Source organism: Aphelocoma coerulescens, chromosome 5, assembly GCF_041296385.1.
Source record: "Aphelocoma coerulescens isolate FSJ_1873_10779 chromosome 5, UR_Acoe_1.0, whole genome shotgun sequence".
Taxonomy (NCBI): Eukaryota; Metazoa; Chordata; class Aves; order Passeriformes; family Corvidae; genus Aphelocoma; species Aphelocoma coerulescens.
This window is the reverse complement of record NC_091019.1, coordinates 13,011,307-13,033,739: the sequence shown is the minus strand read 5'-3', so window position 1 is coordinate 13,033,739 and position 22,433 is coordinate 13,011,307. Positions and strand designations below refer to the sequence as shown.

Sequence of the window (22,433 nt, the reverse complement as noted above, 5' to 3'; positions counted from 1 at the left end):
ACAACTTTGTCTACATGAAATGTTCTTTAGCCATGCTGCTGTTACAATGTGAAGATTTTAAGTCTGTCCGTGTGGATTTCTTTTTTTTTTTTGATATTGCAAAGGAAGCATGTTCTCTCTACTTGGGGTTCCTGCTTCCATAAAGAAGCTGTTTCAGATTTTTTACATCTTCACTTGACTGATTTAAAGACATGAGTTTCAGGGCTTCTACATATATACTGCAATTCCAGAATGGAAGATTCTTCTGAAACTTGTGTCTGAATCTGTGTTGGTCATAAGAGGTGATGTGAAGTTTCAAAACTCTGAATACTGGAGTTAGTCCAGAAATCATTAGGGATGAATACCTCCCTTCTAAATCACCATGTAGTGTACACTGTAGTAATAAGATATTAAAATTTTTATTTTTTCCCATCTATCTTCCACCTTTTTACTTTTCTGGTTTTGACCAAAATTCATGTTGTGCAGTTACATTCACCAAGAAGTGTTTAGTGTGTGTTTTGCATTGAAGACCGAAGTTATTCCTCTAATTTCATTCTTGAAAACATTTGTTGGCTTGCACTGGTATAAGAGAAATACAGCCTGGATGTGCATATGGAGAGGCTTTTCTGGCTCTGTACAAACCTTTGTCTTAGGAAGGATGCCATGTAGACAACTTGATACCTCTCAAATTGTCACTGAGTGAGTGGGATAAATGACAATGAAGATTGATCTGGCAGAATAGAACTCAGATAAAATTAACAACTGTCAGAAAATCAAAACAATTATCCAGGGGCAAGAGACACAGGTAAGAGGTGAATATACTGAGTGAGCTGCATTCATAGTAATCAGTCTTACTGTAATACCTTGGCTTGGTCCAGTGAGTTGAAATGGAAAAAAAGGAACCTTTGATTGTGATTGAAAATATTTTCAGTCAGTTCTGATTAACAGGGCCATGTTACAACAGGTTTGTTATTTGATGTTAGACTTCCAGGGACTGAATTGAGTTAACTAGTGCATGGAATAGGTTAGTAATAAATACAACCTTGCCGAGTCTGAAAGCTGCTACTTACCATTCAGTTGTACACAAAACCCAGGGATACTGGTTGAAGAAGTGAACTGAAGACACCAACAGAAACAAGTCTGTTCTTGTTGCTGAATTGCAGAGGTCTCTAGTTTTTTGAGTAATTTAATTGTTTCATAGAGTGGATTTTTTTCATTTCACAAACACAGCTATTTCTTACTCCATGTAACTTTCAATGTTGTATAATGTTGGTATGTATGTCTTATTTTGAAGAAGTCTCCTCAGACTGAGAGTTGCACTGATAGTGGAGCTGAAAATGAAGGCAGTTGTCACAGTGATCAGATGAGCAATGATTTTTCTAATGATGATGGAGTTGATGAAGGAATCTGCCTTGAAAGCAACAGTGCAGCAGAGAGGATCTCTAAAGCTGGCAGTGAAAAGGTGTGTTTAACACTGAGGTGTGAAAAGGGTGGCAAGAGGCTGGGAGGAGGGACATAGCTGGCAAGGCTGACCTGGATTCACCAGAAGGATATTCCCTGCCATATTCCCTGCTGGGCAGCATCATGCTCAGCAGTAAAAACTGGGGGCTTTCCAAAGTAGCTGTTGCTCAGAGACTGGCTGGGCATTGGTCTGCTGGTGGGGGGTGCTGAGTGATGCCTTTGCATCACTGCACTATTAATGTTTTTGTGTGTATTTCCTTTATTTATTGAACTGTCATTGTCTCTAACCACAAGTGTTCCCACTTTTGCTCTTCTGATTTTCTCCACCATCCCACTTGAGGGGGGTAGTGATTGACTGGCTGGAGGGGTGCTTTGTTCTTGGCCAGGGTCAACCCAACACAAATGTAAATGATAAAACTATAATTAATTCTGACATTGGAGGTGGGGTTAGAGGTTGGGAGTGTGTGAGTTTATTTAAATTTTCAAAAATTGACACTGCAACAAAGGAAAGAATTCAACTGGTTTGGAGGTCACCTGAGAGTAAAGGTCTTCCCAGCTTGTCAGAGAATTTCCAGATAACTTGTTTTGGCAGCAGACCCTCCAATTGAAGACTTGTTTTGTCTTGTGAGCAGTGTTTTTAATTTGTGCCCAGCTATCAAAGGCCTACCAGATTTAGCTGCAAAAGCATCTTGCAGCTTAGTAAGAGAATATTGGGAAGTTTTTATCAGTGGTATAGATGAAACCAAGGGTTTAAATGTTAAATATTCCTTCAGTCAAAATAAAGGAATTAACAGAAAGTCAGTCCAGGATAGCAGTCATCCTTCTGTAGGACATAAGGGTTGGTAGAGATCGCTGATAAACTTGGTTGAGTTTTCTTGGCAGTATAAAATTCATCCAAAATCTTGAATTTTATGGTGATGTCTACAATATGTACTTCATGTATTGTTCAGTGAACTCATCTGAAATTAGGCTGATAGCCTTTATTCAGCCTTGTTAGGAAGCTGTTTGTCTTCAGCTGGTACTTTCGTAAAGTAAGAGTTTTAAAGGCTGACTTGCATGTTAATCTCCACATCTGGCCCTGTTTCTATTTATCTTGACCCATCTGAGAGGGTTTTTTTGGTATATGTTCTGAATACTGTCAGTCTTAGTTGGAAGTAATGAAAAAATTAATTCCAGTCACTTGACTGGAACAAGACCAGAATATTTTAATGTGTCTGTAGTGCAAGTGGGATGTCCAAGTATTGACAGTAGCTTTGGCCAATTATTTCATACTACTTGTTCTCGAGGCAAACAAGCTGTCAAGCCAAGCTTTTTGGTTTGGATATCTTAAAATAAGTGATGTAGGATATGCTGAGACTATAAAGTGTTTCTCCTACATAGTCTAAAAATATCCTTGTAACACTTGTGAGTCAGTATGGTTCCGTTTTAGTTTTTAATTTATATGCAACACTGAAGGCATGTCCTTAGTGCCCTGTATTTCCATCCATTTATCTATGAAGCAAAAGTGTATGACAGCAAGTGTGGAGAAGGGTGATTGCAAATAGGCCTAAGCTTTGCAGCTACAAACTCCTGCATAAAGTTTAGCATATCAGAGCTCTAGTTTTGTTCAGTGCCTATTACATTAATTAATTTCTATTACATAGATCTACTCTTTGCATCCAACTATTCACATGTCTGGATTTGTGTCCTTGTTTTAAAACTTTTTTAAATGACCATTTGCTTAGCTTTTCTTTACTGGATACATACCACAACGTTTTCTTCTCTCCACAGAGTTCTTTACTGTATGAGCTCTTTTCTGTCATGGTTCATTCTGGAAGTGCTGCTGGTGGCCATTATTATGCCTGTATAAAATCTTTTAGTGATGATCAGTGGTACAGCTTTAATGATCAGCATGTTAGCAAGGTAAAAATAGTATTTTTAGTTATCTTTTCTACTCACAAATGAGCCAGTAAGTTTCTGTTTTGTGGTTTTCCACTTAGCTGCACATAAAACCAGCTTCATTATATGTATTTCAAGTATTTACTTGATTTCATCCTCTCATCCTAATCTCCTGCCATATACATATGGTTTACTCATTAACTTAACTGATTTCTAGGGGATTGGAATTTTTTTTATTATTTATCTATGTATTTTTGGGTGGTGGGGGAAGGAGTGTTTCTCCTTGGCAGTGAAGGTGGGATGGTTCCTAAAGCCTTTATTCATGAACGGGCCAGGCTGGGTTTAGAATTTTGCCTTCTGTACATGTGAAGAACATTTCTTGCTTAGAGAAGGGTATTTGTAGATCTTTTACAGCTCAGACTGTGCTACTGAACCTGTCCAGCTGATGCAGGTGTTCCAGGTGTCATCCATAGGTATTATTGCAATCAAGAACCTGTATATTTTTCTCTAAGAAGATCCTACTCTAAAAAATACAAAAGTATGTTTGCATTCATTGTAAAATGGAGAAGCAGATCACTTTGAAATTGTTTTTGGAAGTTAGCAAATAAGCAGAAATCTTTTAAAAATTGGAATTATTAATATAGTGTGTTGTGTAATGCCATGTTTCCTAGTGAGAATAAATGCATCTCGATTAGTGCAAGTTTCTCAAATAATCATTACATTGATTTTCTGTTAGATAACTCAGGAAGATATTAAGAAAACATATGGAGGATCTTCTGGAAGCAGAGGCTATTATTCCAGTGCTTTTGCTAGGTTAGTAGTACTGTAATGTTACTTTTCTTTCTGGTAGTGTTCTACTGTAATCAAATGAATGGCTGAGGTGCATGTGCTTAATATGTTACCTTAAAATTAATAGCAGGTGCTTCAGATGGTTGTAAGAACTACCCTGACTGCAGTTTCAGATCATTAAAATAATGTGATTTTTTTTTTTTGAAAATCCTTCTTGGTTAGTGTATTAATAAGATAGATATGACATAGCTCCTTACTGAAAGATAAAAACACCAAAGCAGCTTCTGAAGCCAGTATTGTCTCCTGAGTGATAAATTCAGCTGTCTATTCTCTTCCCCCAGCTCCACAAATGCTTACATGCTGATATATAGACTGAAAGATCCAACAAGAAATGCAAGTAAGTTGGACAGCTGTATATGCAAAAGTTGGGTTTTTTTAAACTTAAGAGTTGCATGTTATGATTTTGTTTCTTGTTACAAAACAATGTCATGAAGAACGCTAATCTGCATGAGGTGCAATATTTATTTTATCACAATATAGATGATATCTTGAGACTTTTGTTATCAACTAATTCTCTTTCTAGAGGAGTATTTACATTTATTGTAAAAATAGGATCAAGTGCAGTCATCAGTCTTAGTGTATTTCTCTACAACAGCAAAGCTTTCCGTACTGGTACTGGAATCTTTTGCTACTATCACTTTCTTGTGTTGCTGATAACATAAGTAAGGGGAATAAGAGGCAGATTTCCATTTAATTTAAATAATGAAAAAGAGAACAGGCCATAGTATAGTGGGAAATTCGTGTGGAAAAAAGAAAGGTGTGAAAAGCCAAGAAAGATAACTCAAATATAGGTATAATGCCTAAGGTGTTGCCTGCTGTGGGAAAACTGCATTTTTTTAAACTACTGCTTTGTTTTTACTGGCAGAGTTTCTTGAGGCACATGAATATCCAGAGCATATTAAACAATTGGTACAGAAAGAAAGAGAATTAGAAGAACAAGAAAAGAGGCAACGTGAAATTGAACGCAACACGTGCAAGGTTAGAATTTCTGCTGGACTGAGTAACAATACATTACTAGTGGGAATATTTCTACAGTAAACAATGGTTTTTACTACAATACAGGGACTTCTTTATGATAAATGTTGTACTAACAATTATTTTAAATGAATTGCACACCTGTTTTAAACCTGTATGTAGAGCAGGCATCTGCTAGAGATATTCACCAGACATTTTTGTTGAGTTCATGTATTGCATATAGATTTGAATTGGTATCAAAACCAGAACAAAACTAGTTAATCTGGCATCACTTATTTTCAGCAAAATTACTTCCAAAGAATGTGTAATGCTGCATGCTGGGTGCATTAAATCTTTTCATATTGCGCCCCTTGACTTTGTGCAATGGTGCTTCTTAAACTAATTTTAAATAGTTACTTAGCAGAAAGAGCAGAATAGTTCCCAAGCCTAGATTCAGTAGGAGCAAACAAAATAGGTCCTCAGTGACTTACAAGCATGGCAGTCAGCTGGTCTATCTACGAATCAAGTGATTGTTTTATGAGGAAGTTCTCTCATTGCAAAATGTGTAACTCTCTATGTGAAAAAGGAATTTCACATTAATTGTTCATGTGCATTTTGCTTTGGAGCATTTGCTCACTGCCTGTGGCTACATGATGTTCTGGTTATAGAAGCTGTACCCTAGCTTGGAGAAAGATTCAGATATACACATACACCTCCTGTGCCTTTGACATTTTCTATCTGCAGTTGTATAACCAGCTGAAAGGGAGCCATCCCATAGCTGAAGTAGAGCTAAAGGTGTATTTCATATTGGATTGTTTGAATATGGGGTTTTCAACTTTAAATGTACTCTAATAGGAAAGACATTTGAAAATGCCTTCATGGTCATTTTTCTTCCTCTTGTATTTCATAGATTAAATTATTCTGCATGCATCCTACAAAGCAAATAATGATGGAGAACAAGTTGGAAGTTCATAAGGACAGAACACTGAAGGAAGCTGTGGAAATAGCTTACAAGGTATGCTGTGCGTAACAGGATAATTTAATTGTTAGATGTAGTTTTTTCTGCTGTATCTTCAGATTTTAAATTTCTGATGTTGAGGGAGTGTTTGAGAGTTTGCTGTGGTTTTTTTTTTTTGAGGGTTGGTTTTGGGGGCTGGTTCTTGGGAAGTTCTGTATGATGGGGTTGTTTTGTTTGTTTTGTTTTTTTTAAGGTGTTCTAGTTGGCCATTATTGACCAAGTTTTCTGCCAGTAGCCATCAGCTGATTGCTGATTGGAATGATGCAGCCTGCCCTTTTAAAAGGCAGTATGATCTTCCATACCCTTATTTTAAAATCTGACAGTGAGAGCAGCTGTTAGACTCACCATGGCCTCAGCAAGTTGAAAGAATTGTGAACACTTTTATTTGTATTGCAGTAAAAATGTTGTATTAGATAGGTAATAACAGAGTTCTTGAGAATCTTCCTGCGTAGCTTGTTCAATAGCATGAGTGAACACCAAGGCATCTGTTGATCTCTGCCTTCCACAAACAGCTAGAAGTTCAAGACATCAATTCTTGCTCACCTACTTGTACTCTTTGGTTCTTGCCATATATGTTTTTGGCTGTGAGAGTACCAGCAAGGCAGTCAGATTAAGGATGTGTTAACATCTTGAGATGCACCAAGGATAATCAGTGGCTATGACTTCCTCAGGTCTCTAAGATGCCATTTGGTATAAGTGATAGGCAAAGTAGCCCTCTGAAAATATTTCTGGGACCTGTCTTCATGTGCTTGTGTACATACTTTTCAAAAGTCCCTCTTTTCTGCATTTTGATTTAGGCTTCTATTTGAATTGGAAACATCTGTATATACTGCATGTCTATATAATATCTATGATGTGTTTTCTAAAACCAAATTGACTGTTGTGAATTCAAGGGATTCCTGGATGTATACACAGTGAGATATTTCTAGCTTACAAGTTAAAAACTAAACTCACAAATAAGCTGTTACTAAGTGTTTGGGGGGGTTTTGTGTGTGCATGTTGTAGTTAATGGATTTGGAAGAGGCTGTTCCCTTGGACTGCTGTCGCCTTGTCAAATACGATGAGTTTCATGACTACTTGGAGCGCTCCTACGAAGGAGAGGAGGATACTCCAATGGGTTTGTTACTTGGAGGGGTCAAGTCAACGTACATGTTTGATTTACTGTTGGAAACAAGAAGGCCTGACCAAGTTTTCCAGTGCTATAAGCCCGGTGGTAAGACATGTAATTACATATATGATTGCAGTCTATCCTTGGCTATATTGTGTGATGGCACAAGCCCAAAGCTGTAAAACGGCTTCAGTATGAGGTGTTGGAAGAAAAAAAACTAAATGTTACAAAGTCACTATTCAGAACTACATAGTGTGCTGTCCTGCTCACTTGTTTCTAGTTGACGTAGGTCTAAGGTATATTAAAATTTGTCAAACTGGAAGGTTTTTTCTTTTTTGGCTTGAAATTTGATGGGAAAATGTAATTCTGAAATTGGACTGCTTTTCAAGTTCTTACTGTTTGCATTTAATGCGAGCCCTTAATCATTACATCAGACAAGCATATATGTGTTTTCTTTGCCTGTTGAATTCTCTCTATGTGTGACTTTGTTTTCTTTTTTCTTCTGCCTGCAGAGGTCATGGTAAAGGTTCATGTAGTCGACCTGAAGACTGAATCTGTTGCTCCTCCAATAAGTGTGCGAGCTTATTTGAATCAAACAGTTTCAGAGTTTAAACAGCTAATTTCAAAGGTAATTTACAGTCCTCAAGGACTTGTAGTAAGGAGTTTTCATTCATTGTCACTGTGAAAATACGTCATCATTTACATACCTAAAATGAGAGCCTGCACGTTTTGCAGGTCATGCTGCGAGTTCTGTCCAGCAGGGTTCTGTTAGATGTTAGAGTTGAGCAGGTCCATCTGCTCATTCCTGCTGAAAGCAGCAGTCTGCTTCTTGCTTCCATCTAGAGTTCTATCCCAGCTTCTGCACAAGCTTAGCCACTCTCTGGCCATATTACTTACTAGCTTACTGAACAAAAACTTCTATGGGAAAGCTGAGGAGTCAAAATAATGTTCTTTTTGCCTCATAGCTTGAACAACCTCACTGAGAGTCCAGCTGGTGACAGAGCTAGTGAACTGTTACCATACAACTGAACCAAAGTGTAACTTCCCCCACTGGCTTCAGTATTTGAAACCTAACATGCAAAACTGTCCACATTCTTTGTGCAATCTCTCCTTTCCATCCCAGCAGCCACTTGTTACTAAGATGCAAGTTGATTTTTACATGGTTTTAAACCAAGGGACGCTACTGCTTCCATTGCATTGGAAGACAGAGATTGCATTTGCTCATTTCTGGGTAAAATAATTCAGTGGTTGGTGTAATTTCATAATATTTGTTATAAAATATGATTACAGCAATTTGAGTTTAGTCTAATTAAGAGTTAAGTGAACACTGCGCAAAACCTGTTGCTTGAGAATATTTTTTTATTTTCATTTGATTCATACATTAAAGATAAGACCATTGTCATTAACAATTTTCCAGTTCTCTGCAAAACCAGGCCATTTTGTGCATCTGACCTTTTGGAAAAATTGACACTTGCTACATATCAAATGGTGGAGGAAAGGCATTGGGACTGAACAGGTTTGGGAGGTTTCCCCCCCATGTTGTCTTTTGCAATTTCAAAGTTGACAAACCAGCCTCCTTTCCCTGTGAATAATCTCAGAAGTGAAGTACATGTTTCAGTATTTGAAGGTTTGTATAGTGCACATTATCTTCCTGTCCATGTCTTGTTTCAGGCCACGCACCTGCCTGCTGAAACCATGCGGGTCGTGTTGGAACGGTGCTACAATGACCTGCGTCTGCTAAACGTCTCCAGCAAAACACTGAAAGCTGAAGGCTTTTTTAGAAGCAACAAGGTACATGCTCTGGTTTTTAAATTGTTCACCCATTGTATTTGTAGACTTACCTGTTGTGTTGTGAAAGGCATGGCTATGTGTATAGAATTGATAATGGGTAAGTGTCACGTATTTTGCTGTAGTGTGTGGGGTTTGTGTGCCCAGTATGGTGGTGCTGGTGAATACTCTAGGCTATTTATGAAACCAAGCGTAAGAGAGAGTGGATTGAGAATCAGATTGTTACTCGGGTACAAATGGTGCTGAGGTTAACAGCCTTATGATGAAGACTGTTAAAAGTCAAGCATTCTCAGGAAACAAAGATAGATGTATTGCTATGGAGCCTGCCTGGGTGTGTTTCCTAACCCACCTGAACTGTACTTGCTCTCAGTATTAAACTTCTTAGAAAACAAGTGTCAAAACTAAAAGCAAGTTTTTGTTTCTATCTTAAATTCAGTAATTTTCACTATGAAGGTTCCCCCTGGACAATTTATATTATTTTTTCAGGAAAGACTTCTAATAAGTATTTCCAGTAATAATTGTGTAATGCATTCAGAAAAAGAGTAACTTAGTACTTAAATAACGTTAACATTTTAAATGTACACATTGGCCTTTTTTACTACAGTAGAAATAGCACATCTTTTAGCACATTTTGTACATCCTCTATCTCTGAAGTTTAAGCTCAGTGTTAAATCTTCTTGATGAAGAAAGATTAGGGAAGGTTTTGATGGCTCATAGCTGAGCAAAACAACAGCATTGAGTTGTTATTCAGTTCCTTAGAGCCCTTTGACAAAGGGAAGAGAGACATTTAAATTGCACTACTGCTCGCACATGTATACATTTAAAACTTTCTTATGATACTGTACTAGAAAATAAAGATACAGTCTGCTGCAGTGGTGGGGCTCATTGCTACCATAACTGGTGCTATGCACAGCTGAAGGAGTGATTTATGAGTCCACTTCTGAACATAAGTGTTTACTGCAGCTGGTCAGTCTGCTTACAGTTCACTCCAGTCTTATGAAAACAAGGAAAAGTGAAATCATTATCTGTAGTCTGTAGACTACAGACTCCTTGGCCTATCTTTTTCTAAGCATGTATTTTAACATTTTGATAAAAGGTGGTGTTTCTTGATGGCATTATTTCTAATGTGTGCTCAATCCTGTGTTTGCTGTTGTTGCATTTATTTAAAATAACACCACATGATACAACACTTATTTTCTGCTCAGGTATTTATTGAAAGCTCTGAGTCTTTAGACCGTCACGTGACATACACAGACTCTCAGTTGTGGAAGCTTTTGGATCGCCATGCAAACACGATCAGAGTTTATGTTTCATTGCCAGAGCAAGCTCCTGCGTCTCAGCTTAGACGAGCGCTTTATCAGAAGTCTAGTGGAGCTGCAGGCAACTTGGATGAACCTTGTGAGAGAGTAAAAGGACCTGTAGGTAATATGAAATCTGTAGAGGCAATTTTGGAAGAAAGCACTGAAAAACTTAAAAGCTTGTCCCTGCAGCAACAGCAGCAGCAGGAGGGAGATAATGGAGACAGCAGCAAAAGCACGGAAGCCAGTGATTTTGAAAACATTGAGTCACCTTTAAATGAAATAGACTCTTCAGCATCGGCAGAAAACAGAGAACTTGAAAACCAAATTCAGATTTCTGATCCAGAAAATCTGCAGTCCGAGGAGCGGTCAGACTCAGATGTCAATAACGACAGGAGTACGAGCTCAGTGGACAGTGACATCCTCAGCTCCAGCCACAGCAGTGACACTTTGTGCAACGTGGACAATGCCCCTCTCCCCCTGGCTAATGGACTTGACTCTCACAGCATCACAAGTAGTAGGAGATCAAAAGCTAATCAGGGGAAGAAGGAAACCTGGGACACAGCAGAAGAAGATTCTGGAACAGACAGTGAATACGATGAGAGTGGCAAGAGCAGAGGAGAAGCACAGTATATGTACTTTAAATCAGAACCCTACACTGCAGAGGAGGGTTCAGGAGAAGGGCAAAAATGTATGTATTCTTTTTTAAGTGCCTTAAAAGAATTCTGTGTGTTTTATTACTTAATTCATATGCTGTGTTGAAAAAGTCTAATGACAGTATTGAAAACCTTGTTTATAATGTCAAATTAAAACTAATGAAAGTGCAAAGACAGGATGTGATGTTCAGCAAAATCTAGCCTAATTTTGATCTTGTAATAAGTGATTATGTATTTGAAAAGTGTCTTGCTTTTTTGTTTTAAAGAAAATGAATATCTATTTACATGTATTGATAGTGTTCCCTGGAGAGCAAGCTGAGTTGTCTTCCAGTGAAAGGAACATACTTGCATCTGCTGCTGATGATGCACCTGTTTCACAATGCACTTATTTAATGTGGTTAAAACAGCATTTTTCTGTTACCATTTAGACTAACAAACCTGAAAAGCCCTGGTCATTTGACTGTAAAGAAAATTCAAATATACTTGATATTGACAATTTAATTCACTAGCTGAAATACAGTGGGTTCAGTGAGACGTATGGCTGACATGAAAATGTCCGAACAATTTCAGTATAAGAGCCTAAGTGGTATAAAATTGTCATAAAAATAAATAATTTCAACAATGCTTTGTACCCTCCTGTGCTTTATAACTAACAGAATAATAATTAAAGAATAGCAGGATGTAAGATAAATATTTTGAAAGGCGAAGGTTTTCATGTCAATCCAGAAACTCTGATTGTAATAGCAATAGATAAAGAATTTCTTACAGAGAAACTGATTTACATCTACTGAAGTTTTGATAAAATTACTCCTTTAGCTTGGAATGGTCTTTCTTTGGGGCTAGTTTTGAACTCCTTTCATTTTTCCCTGGTTTGTTTGGTAGGTCTAGTTGGATTCAGGAATGATTTGTTTGCAGTAATTTTGATGTTATCATAGTACGCTGAGTAAACAATTTTCCTGAGGGGAAAGCTTTTATGTATTTTTAGTATAATTCAAATAATTTATTTGTTCAGTTAAATAGCCTGAATAGTTTATCCTAGAGTGTCATGACATCATATAATCACAACATACTGAACCTGCTACAGTAGTGCAGTACAAATTGCATGTATTAAGAAACACAATTTCTAAAGATAAACTATTCCCTTTACTTTGCAGAATTTCATATTACTGCATCTTTTCCTTAATTACAACATTATTCCATGAAAACATCCCTTAGTCTGGACTTGAGCTTGCCTTGTGATATCCTGTGGCCTTCCAGAACATGGAATTAACCTAACTTTTTAATGCTGAAAGCCAGGAAGGAAAATGAAAGGGATTGGGTGGCCTGTGCCTGGCCAGTCCCAACAACAGAGCGGTTCCCTCTCCCTTGAGGCAGGGCAAAGCTGTAGGAGGATTATCTGCAGTTGCTCCATGGGATTCTGTTTGTTGTCTTTCTGCTCCACTATGTCACTGAATGCAAACCAGGGCGGTTTGGCACTGCTGTGTCCCCCCCGAAATATCTGCCCATAAACACTTAAAATGCACCAAAGCTGTTAAAGGTTATAACAGCATCGTTAGATAAAATGTACATGTAGCCATGAACCATAATTCAGGCTTTTCAGTACTGTTTTGCTGCAAGTGGTAACTTTGAATATATAGAAATTGTGTGTGAGAACGCTTTTTTTTTTTTGGGTAGCAAGGTGTTTCATACCATTTTTATCTTTGTTTTTGCTTAGGGCTGATGGTGCATGTTGATAAAAGAATTACACTGTCTGCCTTCAAGCAACACTTGGAGCCTTTTGTTGGAGTTCCATCTTCTCACTTCAAAGTCTTTAGAGTCTATGCCAGCAATCAAGAGTTTGAGAGCGTTCGGCTGAATGAGACCCTTTCGTCATTTTCTGATGACAATAAGGTTATTCAGAAGTTATTTTGCATCATTAAAAATATATTGGTACAATATAGATAAACTTAATTTACAACAGGTGAAATAATTATTGTGGGCTTCGTAGCATGTTACAAAATGTAGTTCTGATTTTGATACTAGTTCTAACAGATATTCCTTTTGCCTTCTAGATAACTATTAGACTTGGAAGAGCCCTTAAGAAGGGTGAATACAGAGTCAAAGTCTATCAGCTTTTGGTAAATGAGCCTGAGGTAAGGCACTGAATGTTTTAAGACTGATTCATGAAAATATTAATATGTGCCCTGGCCATGGTTTTGCTTTGAAATCTTGGGAAAAAATGAAACTCCTTCTTTTCTTTACATTTCCCTGCAAGTTTTTCTGGACTTAGAAAGGGAGTTTGAGACGATTTCTGTGACAAGTAAGCAACTGGAATGTGATTTAAAGTGTCTCTAAAGTGTCTTTTTTCCATGGTGTAAATGGAGGACAAGTGAACTGTTTCTTTGTTTCCCTTAAATGCATGACAGTCATGTAGCATTCTCTCCAAAGAAGAAAGTGTGTTTGCTCGTGGTTGTGGTTTTCAGTGATGTTGAACTGATCTAATTCATTGCATTCATGTGCTGCAGACAGTGCTTATCAGGGTGGTTTCCTGGGTAATGGCCCTCTCTGCATAAGGCAAGCCTGAAGCCAAAGTGCCTCTCTTGCAATAGTGCAGCTCATAAGCTTGTTACAGCTTTTGGGGCATGAAGAATATAGAGGTGATGTCACTATATAGATTGCAGTCTTTAGAAGCTGACTTTGTATGCACTTTATTTTTTGGACAAAACTGCAGAATATGTATTAATTATGAGGAAAGACTAACTGAACTGCTAAAGCAGGGAATAATAATAGAAGTTTTAAAGTAGCTCCCATGGAGTCATGGGAGTTCTGTCTGATCCATGAAAGGCAAGAAAGTGGCATTTTTATTATCATGTGGCTTATTTAATGTGAAAGCTCCTTTCCCAGTGTTTGGAATGTGAATGTAATGGTAGCAGTTAGCAGCACAGCACAGGCAGTATTTCTGCACAGGCATTCAGAGGGTTTGAGTGCCCTGCCAAAGGGCAGCTGCAACACAAATTAGTTACACCCCATTTTAATGAATTCATTGCCTACCTTGTTAATGAGAAGCCTTTGCTGGTCTTTTTGCCAGGTGGATGGGACTGGTCATAAGGTATAAACAGAGGTAAATTACAGTTTTGTGTTCAAAAGAACTCTGTCTTTAATCTCTTTCTGTTTATGTTGACAGCCATGCAAGTTTCTTCTAGATGCAGTTTTTGCTAAAGGAATGACTGTCCGACAGTCCAAAGAGGAGCTGCTTCCTCAGCTTCGAGAACAATGTGGCCTAGACTTGACAATTGACAGGTAAACCTGATTAAATATCACTCTAAAATGTGTTTGGGGATTTCTTTCCTCTTGTGGAGAAAGAAAATCATGAAAGAAGCAGAAATAAATTGCTGTGGTCTTTGAATCAGTTTGTGAATACAAACACTAATTCAGCAATTCTTCGCTTTCATCTCATGCAGAATGACTTCTATAGGGAATAATATTTACCTAGAATTGCCTGTGTGCAACATGTCTGCAGCTTTAAATCTCTCTAATGATGATTTCCTTCAGAAAGGGGAACATTAAATAAATCAATTCATAAAAGAGCCACCTGCTCTCTACATGCAGACCTAGCATAGATCACTGAAGCAAATTACTTGTGCAGCATCATCGTGTGTGTACAGCACTGATTTGTGCTGTCTTCCCTTTACCATAATTGGGTAATCCCTAATTAGGAAACTGTTTTCTTCCCTTAAATCCCTGCATATTTCTTGCATTGAACAAATGGAACACAGACTTGTTTTCCTTGTGTTTATGAATGACTCAACACTAAGCCAGTAGTGGCACCCTGCTGTCAGGACTGTTTCAGAACATTAAACTTGTTCCTGCTGAACCTCACCAAATCTTGCATTAATGAGCTGTAGTATTTCAGTTTTGTCAGAAAATACTCAGTTTTTATCTCTGGCAGTGCTAAGTGTTCATGAGCAGATAAGAAGCTCATTGGGTGTTTTGGTGATGTATTTATAGGTTTCGCCTACGAAAGAAAACATGGAAGAATCCAGGCACTGTGTTTCTGGATTATCATATCTATGAAGAAGATATCAATATTTCCAGCAATTGGGAGGTCTTCTTAGAAATACTTGATGGTAATGATTTATTTTTTAATTGGTCCTGGTGATGACTAGTTAGCTGAAATATATGCGTGCATATACATAATACATTTGTATTGTTTGTTTTAAGTCAGCACAGCGGTTCAGGCATTTAGTAGTTTTCAGACAGGATTGCAAAAACACTTCTATCATGAAGAGCTAATTTTGGAACAGAACTTTTGTTCATCAAAACAATTTTGGAATCAAATATTAGAGAGCAGATTGTTTCTGAAATTCTGCTTAAATATCATTTAAAATATGCCATTTCTTAAGCAATCCTTTGCATATACACTTAAAATTCTGATTCTGAATGCAAAAGCATAATTTAGGGTAAGAAAAGAAGGCCATGCTGTTTGTCCTCTAGATTAACAGATGCTGCTGTTAATGTATAAATGAAGAATGTGAATTCCATGCACTCAGCAATTTTCTTCCCAAGCATACCTGATTTAAGAAGTCTCACTTAGCAGTTAGTCACAGCTGTGTTCAATTCTGGTATTTTCAGTTTTAACAGAACTGTGCCAATGCAAGTATCAAAATATGAAATGAACCTGGGAGGTTCAGGAGGCCTGCAGATTCCTATGGACATACATGTCAGCTCACACTGCAGTTAAAACTTTACAGTTTGAATTCTTTGTTATCAGATTTAGATAATTACTGTAGTGTTTCTGTAGTGAGTAGGTCTTGGAGATACAGCTTTAGACACTGCAGCCCACCTAACTCACAGAGAGGTTATGGATTACAGGGCTTCTGAGTGTTCTGTAACGGTTTCATGCAAAACAAGCGTGTAATGTTTGCCATAAAAGTCTGAGCCACATGTTCTGCATGTGCTAGATTATAAAATTATGGACTAATTAAAAGTAAAAATAAAATCAACCACTGGCAATTATTACCGCAGGCCTGGGCCCTAGGGTATATCACCGTGTCCCGCAGCCATAGGGAGGAGGAGGAGAGAAGATCCAGCAGGCAGGAATTGTGCAGCAAGATTGATTGATTTAATTATTTTACAAACTCTTTTATAGACTTTTTTCTTCATAGGCTAATTGGACAAGAGATCAGCCACCCCTTGGGGGTGATTGACTAAAATCCTAAAACATCCATTGTCAAAATATTTTTCTACTATACCATAAACAAGACTTTTCAAGGTTGCAGGTGGCTTGGTTGTTTACAGAACTCTGCTACCTCTTCTGTGAGAGAGAAAAGTCTCTCACGGACTTAGAAAATAGCAAGAAAATCCTTGCTAGCAGCATTTTTGTATCTACAGGAGATATCACTTGTGCTTATCTCATTGTAATATAAACAATATTGCTCCATCAGCCAGAGACGGCTCTGGAACCTGAAACAAGATATGAAAAGGCTGGAGGCAGCACATACTAAAGCTCTTGAAGGTGGTGGGTGGAAAGAAGATTTCAATAACAAGTGTGGAGTTGGTGAGGGAGATCTAGAAGTTAAATGGGGAAAGCTTATTTTGGTAAAGGAAGTGAAGCACATGATAGGAAGGCCTCATGCAAATGCCAGATCTGGAGTCAGCCTCTGGTTAGGTGGAGAGATACTGTATGGATAACTGAGCTGGGTGTTATGGAAAACTGTGCCCTAAAGAAAATCAAATGGCATGGCTTCAAGGAGATCCTTCCCATGAAAAATTCCTTTAAAGGAGCTGATAACACAGAACTTCACCTAAGTCCTATTCCTTTCCTCTTCCCCTTTTTTATAAGTGAACTGCTTGCAGCGCACTGGGTTACTTAATTTGTGTATTTATCTGTAGGGCAGTCTTTCCATATTAGAGTATGGTTAAGCTGTAGACAAACCCTAATTTAAAATAGTACAATAATACAATTAATAAAATAATCTATTTCTTTGCTAGGAGTAGAAAAGATGAAATCCATGTCACAACTTGCTGTTTTATCGAGACGATGGAGGCCGTCAGAAATGAAATTAGATTCTTTCCAGGAAGTAGTACTAGAAAGCAGCAGTGTCGAAGAATTAAAAGAGAAGGTAAAATGTGTGACATGATGCAAGTTTCTTGTGATGACCAAGAGCCTTATTGATGTTCTGTGCTGGGAAGCACAAAGATGTCATAGCTCCAAAAATCTTGTTGCATGGTGATTATTTTTCCCCAGGAACGGATAACTTATCCCATCCCATTACCGAAGCCACATGAATTATCAACTTTACTTCTTAGTTTCACATAATGGTCTGGTATGAAAGTATTCAGGTGAATACATGCTAAAAAAGTCACATCTTGATGTTTAAGCAGCTTAATAGTACCTGTTTCCCTTATCCTCAAAAAACACACGTGAAAGAAAAGCTAAGCTGTTGCCACTGTGTGTTTTTCAAGCTAATGTTTTGTTATTCCAAAATACCAAACCTTTCAGCCTCCTCATACTTGAATTTGAGAGCTGTTGATGAGGGGTGGTGTTGCTGTATCAAGTAGGTTGAACTCTGTTTTGGTTGGAAAGTATGGCTGTGGTATGGTTTGGTTTTGCTTAAGGCCAGGACCCTCTAACAGCTAAGCAGACCAGTGTCATCCCAGCAGAAATCTGGAGCAGGAGTGTCTCCTACTGAGACTGTTTCCTTAATTCAGTGTATCACAGGGTTCCACTCTTGGATAAATGTTTATTTATGTGTGGCAATGCCCAGTTGTTAGGAGGCCACCTTGGATGTTGAGGCCAGCAAAAATGCTGGTGTCAGTGACCCTGAGAATTGTTAAATTAGGGGGGTTAGTTCACAGGCTGGGTTTGTGTTTTACACAGATTAGCTATGGGCTGCTTTCTTGTATTCTTCAGATAGAAATGAAGTTGTGACTACAGGTTCTTGCATGCAGTCAAGAATTCCTCCTCACTTGTATCTGAAGAAAGAGTTGGCTGCCCTTGTTTTCTTAAGAATTGATATGCAGGGAGCAATTTTAAAGTTCTGGTAGGAAGTGCAGGTGTGTGGAGGTGGGTCTTAGTCATGCATATTTTACAGCTGTGCCTGCTCCCAGGCTGAGTGGATAACAGCTTCCTGTCACACAAGGAAACTGCTGAGGGCTTAACATGAGGCAGTCAGTCTCTTTGTATCCTGAACTTGGATGTTATTAATTGTTTCTGTGAAGATTTTTGTCTCCCCTTCAGTATTAAGAGAAGTGTGATGAAATACTATCACAGCAAGGGTCGCTTGTGACACACACTGGTAACTTGAGAAATGTTAAGAATGTGTACTTTTCACTGTCGTTTTGTACATTGGAGGACTTGCAGATAATTCACTTCTAGATTTGGCAACTATTGACTTCATGTAGACACTGTCTAATGGTGCTTTGGAATAGTATTAAATCCACCGTTTCTCTTCACAGCTAAGTGAAATAAGTGGAATACCCTTGGAAAACATAGAATTTGCAAAGGTAAGTAAGATTTGTGTATTTTTAGCTTTTAATGGCACGGATGTGTGATGATGAGTTTTATTGTATTAACTAATTGTTTTTTTCAGGGTAGAGGAACCTTTCCATGTGACATTTCCATACTAGAGATTCATCAAGACTTGGACTGGAATCCAAAAGTATCTACATTGAATGTCTGGCCTCTGTACATTTGTGATGATGGTGCAGTAATATTTTATAGGTATGTCTTTCATTACAGTATAATAAACCATGCAAAAAAAAAACCCTGTAGCTAACATTTGAGGGGTTAGGAACATAAGAACATAGGAACATAAAATACTCTTCTGTTATCTTAAAGAAAAGAAGGTTTAAAATATTCAGCTGAAATATTTGTGCTCCTCAGCTTCCTAAAAGTCTGAATGTTAATTAAGTTTAAGAAAACAAGCACTGCACCCTTTTACTCAATCCTCCCTTCCAAACCACTGAAATTGAAGCTAATGCTTGAGTGTGTATCTGGATTTAATTTCTTAAAATAGAACCATATCCCACGTGGAGTTTGTGAGTGTCTTGCTGTAGGTTTTGGAGAGCAAGGATTTTATTTTCTGAGTTTATTCCTTTGAGAAATTAGTATGGCTTCTTTCTAAAAAGCCTGTTATGATAAAAATTCTATTCATATGAAAAATGTTGATCAGCTGGTGGCAGGAGCCTGGGGCAGGAGTTGAGGACTGAGAGCTGGAATATTTTCATTTCTCCTAAACTTGGTGGGTGAGGCAACCTCATGGACACATTGTTTCTGTGGTACTTTTCATAATTGCATGAGAGCTGGGGAGAAACAGCTGGTTAATAATGTGCTGGTCTTGATGAAAATTACTTGTGAGAACATCTGGCAGGGACTGGCTGACACACTGCTTCCAGCTGTTGGCACTGTGACCAAAAGAGCAGAGCAGAGCTGTAGTTGTCTATAAAGAATAGGACTAAGAGAGATGGAGGAGTATGGGCTTGTTTCTTCCCCTGGTCTGTAGTCAGAATGCTGAGTGTTCCTGCTGGAAAAGCAGGTTTAGACACATTGCCTGTTTCTGCAGAACAGAGCAATCCCTGAGAAGTATTGTGCTTAGTTGTGGCTTATGCTTAGTTGTGGTTTCTACTAAGTTGCTTCAAGTGAAAAAAAGAAAGCAGAAATCTACTTATGGTTACTGTATTGATCTGAATTTGAACATATGTTTACATTTTAGGGATAAAACTGAAGAATTAATGGAATTAACAGATGAGCAAAGAAATGAACTGATGAAAAAAGAAAGCAGCAGACTCCAGAAAACTGGACACCGGGTAACCTACTCTCCTCGTAAAGAAAAAGCACTAAAAATTTATCTGGATGGAGCACCAAATAAAGATTTGACTCAAGACTGATACTTGCTATAGCATTTTCCCTGGGGAATTTTTTTTGTTTCCAATCAAAAGGTTCACTACTACTGTGTAGTGCCATTACGGCAGGACATTCATTAGGTGTAAAGCGCTGACACCAGCACCGGCCGGGCGGGGGCCGGCCCAGCGCAGGGCCCCGCTGGGCACTGTTTGACTTGGAATCATGTTGTGCACTATAGTCAAATGTACTGTAAAGCTAAAAGGGATGTGCAAATAAAAGATTAGAACTCAAAAGTGGGCGGGGAGGGAAATGAGTGGAAATTGTTGAGGACAGTGTGCACATAGTAGCTAGTGAAACTAGCCTCCAACAGGATACTCATAGCTTAATAATAAAAGCTGTGCAAAGGCCATGAAAGAATCCTTTTCTCTGTTTGTTTCACTGATACACGCATTACCTCATCAGAGAGTCTGGAGTAAATGTTAACACATTGGTTCTAGGAAAGCAGTGGGAAAGGGCCGGACATGGGAGTGCTGCCAGTGTCAGGTTTTAGAATATTCTTCCATAAAACAGGGGGTCTGAGAGGTGTCTGCAGGAAGCTGCCAGCAGGCGTTGTTTGTTTGCAGAAGTGCTGTTGTAAGGTAAAGTGGTTTTCTAATAGGTTACTGAAGCCAGTGAGCAGCTCTAGTATATTGCGTTCGATGTGTAAATAAAATCTGCCCTATCCATTTACCAGAACTGCAGTTCAGCTATTTACCATGGTATTTCTTTACACATATCAACATTCATTGTGTACATTTGGGAGTATAGTTGCCTATTTAAATTTGTATTCATTTTATGTTTGACGATGCTGGGTACTTTAGGGTTGTTCTTCCCCTTGTTGCTGAAGTTTTTGTTCTGTTCTGCTACTTTTTGTACATTTTGTTTTTAAGACTATTACAACTTTGCATCTTCTCCACCCGCTGAAAGTCAATTTATTTTTCCCAGAGTTGATTCCATAGCTATATGTAGTCAAGTATTGGGGCAACCTCTTAACACCTCAACGTACAAACTTGGTAGTTCAGGCTGTGGTGCAAAGACTGATGCAGTCAACATGATTTCATTGCAAAGCCTAGGAACAGCAATTTTTTGCTTTGGTCCATAAAGATCAATAGAGAACAATTCTCCATAGTTTTTGGAAAAACCACCTAATTTATAACAATCAAAAGATTTTGGTAAACTTTTTCATGCCAGATGCTGTTTACAACAATGAACATGCCAATAAAACATTTGTTCATTCTGTTGTGTTATTTTAATCATTAAATGCTGTGTTTTTTATTTAAAAAATTATGGAGTGTTTCATGGAAATACAGACTTTCCCAAGGCAGTGCTGGAATTGCAAGGCTGTGTGTTTGTGTGTATGTGCACACCCCCTCCATGTACAGAGTGTTACAGGAACTGCTTTAAAGCCTGGCTGCTGCTCCTCTTTACATTCACACCAAATTTTTCTTCAACTGTGAGTTTCGTTCCCCAGAACTGAATTTCTCACCAGTGAAACTTCCAAGTATAATTGGCAGCTAAATTCCGCTCCAGAAGGAAAGGGGTGTTCAATAACAGAACCTTCAGCTCTTCCTTGCATGCTGGCCCACAACAAAAATGCTAGGGAATCTGTCAGCTAGAGAACCAGGCATTGCACAGAGGCATTCCCTCATTATTCCTCTTCTGACTCTCCTGTGCTGCCTCTTGGCCAACATAGGTGAGGTAGAAGTGGGGACAAAGGAGCAGAGAGGGAGTACCATCCCCCAGGTAGGGTACTTCATTAAACTACCATTTACCATAGCTAGAGACTGCTAAAGCATCCTTAAGAGCTTTTGGAAGAGAGAAAAAAATTACTTATCAAATGTATTGTGAATTTTCTTCAAATTCAGACATTGGGGAAGGCAAAAATGTAGAGATGAAATTCAGGGATTGCAGCATCAAGAACTTGAAGGGAGAATACTGTCCTTAAGAGGGCAGTATTTACAGACAGCTACCACCCTCATGGATGTTTTTTACACAGGAAAATTGCAGTGACATTTAATTCCTTCTCTTTGTATAGATGGGGCTGTCTCTAAAGCACAGTAATTTTATTAGGGGTAGAAAGGGTAAGTTCAGTGACCTCTCCGAGCCGGTGTCTGTGTGTGTGTGTTGGTGTGAGAATTGGTTGTAGAGTCCTTAAACCAAAAGTCAGACAGTTCTGATGAGATATCCTCCCTGTGTATAATGATGATGGTACCCTTGGACTTTGTTGAAAAGCCTTCATGCACCAGGTGCAAGATGTGCAGATTGGTAGCACAGTCATACACCTGTTCCAGTTATTGGTACTCTGCTGTTCCAAACTAGACATGAGCAGTAGGGATGTTCTGGGAAGAAGTGCCATGAAAAGTTACTTGGCTGGAACCTCGTGTCGTGTTTTACCATGTGCAACAACAGATGGTGAAATCTATACCCCAGAAAACCATCAATAGTGGAGGAGCCATGGCAGCAAACTGGTGAGACAGCTGGGAGCTGGGAAGGTTGGTGGGTCGGATTTTACTCTTAGCTTGCTATTGATTTTTTAAATCAATGACCTTTTAAGGTGGTAAAAATAATCACATCGTGTAAC

The 22,433-nt window shown here is 38.4% G+C and overlaps 1 protein-coding gene across 4 annotated transcripts in view; it reads left to right on the top strand.

Annotated features, from left to right (window-relative positions):
* The window catches only part of USP47 (ubiquitin specific peptidase 47), a 52,124-nt gene extending 31,019 nt beyond the window's left edge, over positions 1–21,105 (top strand). For all 4 annotated transcript variants that reach the window (XM_069016606.1, XM_069016605.1, XM_069016607.1 and 1 more), the window contains 18 exons: positions 1,274–1,441; positions 3,211–3,342; positions 4,055–4,131; positions 4,449–4,504; positions 5,033–5,145; positions 6,032–6,136; positions 7,145–7,352; positions 7,760–7,875; positions 8,919–9,038; positions 10,241–11,024; positions 12,704–12,879; positions 13,041–13,121; positions 14,153–14,268; positions 14,977–15,095; positions 16,960–17,090; positions 18,427–18,474; positions 18,561–18,691; positions 19,683–21,105. In XM_069016606.1, coding sequence (XP_068872707.1) covers positions 1,274–1,441; positions 3,211–3,342; positions 4,055–4,131; positions 4,449–4,504; positions 5,033–5,145; positions 6,032–6,136; positions 7,145–7,352; positions 7,760–7,875; positions 8,919–9,038; positions 10,241–11,024; positions 12,704–12,879; positions 13,041–13,121; positions 14,153–14,268; positions 14,977–15,095; positions 16,960–17,090; positions 18,427–18,474; positions 18,561–18,691; positions 19,683–19,857 — 2,856 coding nt within the window. In that variant the 3' untranslated portion in view covers positions 19,858–21,105. The remainder of the gene's footprint in view (positions 1–1,273; positions 1,442–3,210; positions 3,343–4,054; positions 4,132–4,448; positions 4,505–5,032; positions 5,146–6,031; positions 6,137–7,144; positions 7,353–7,759; positions 7,876–8,918; positions 9,039–10,240; positions 11,025–12,703; positions 12,880–13,040; positions 13,122–14,152; positions 14,269–14,976; positions 15,096–16,959; positions 17,091–18,426; positions 18,475–18,560; positions 18,692–19,682) is intronic.
* Positions 21,106–22,433: the final 1,328 nt, after the last annotated feature.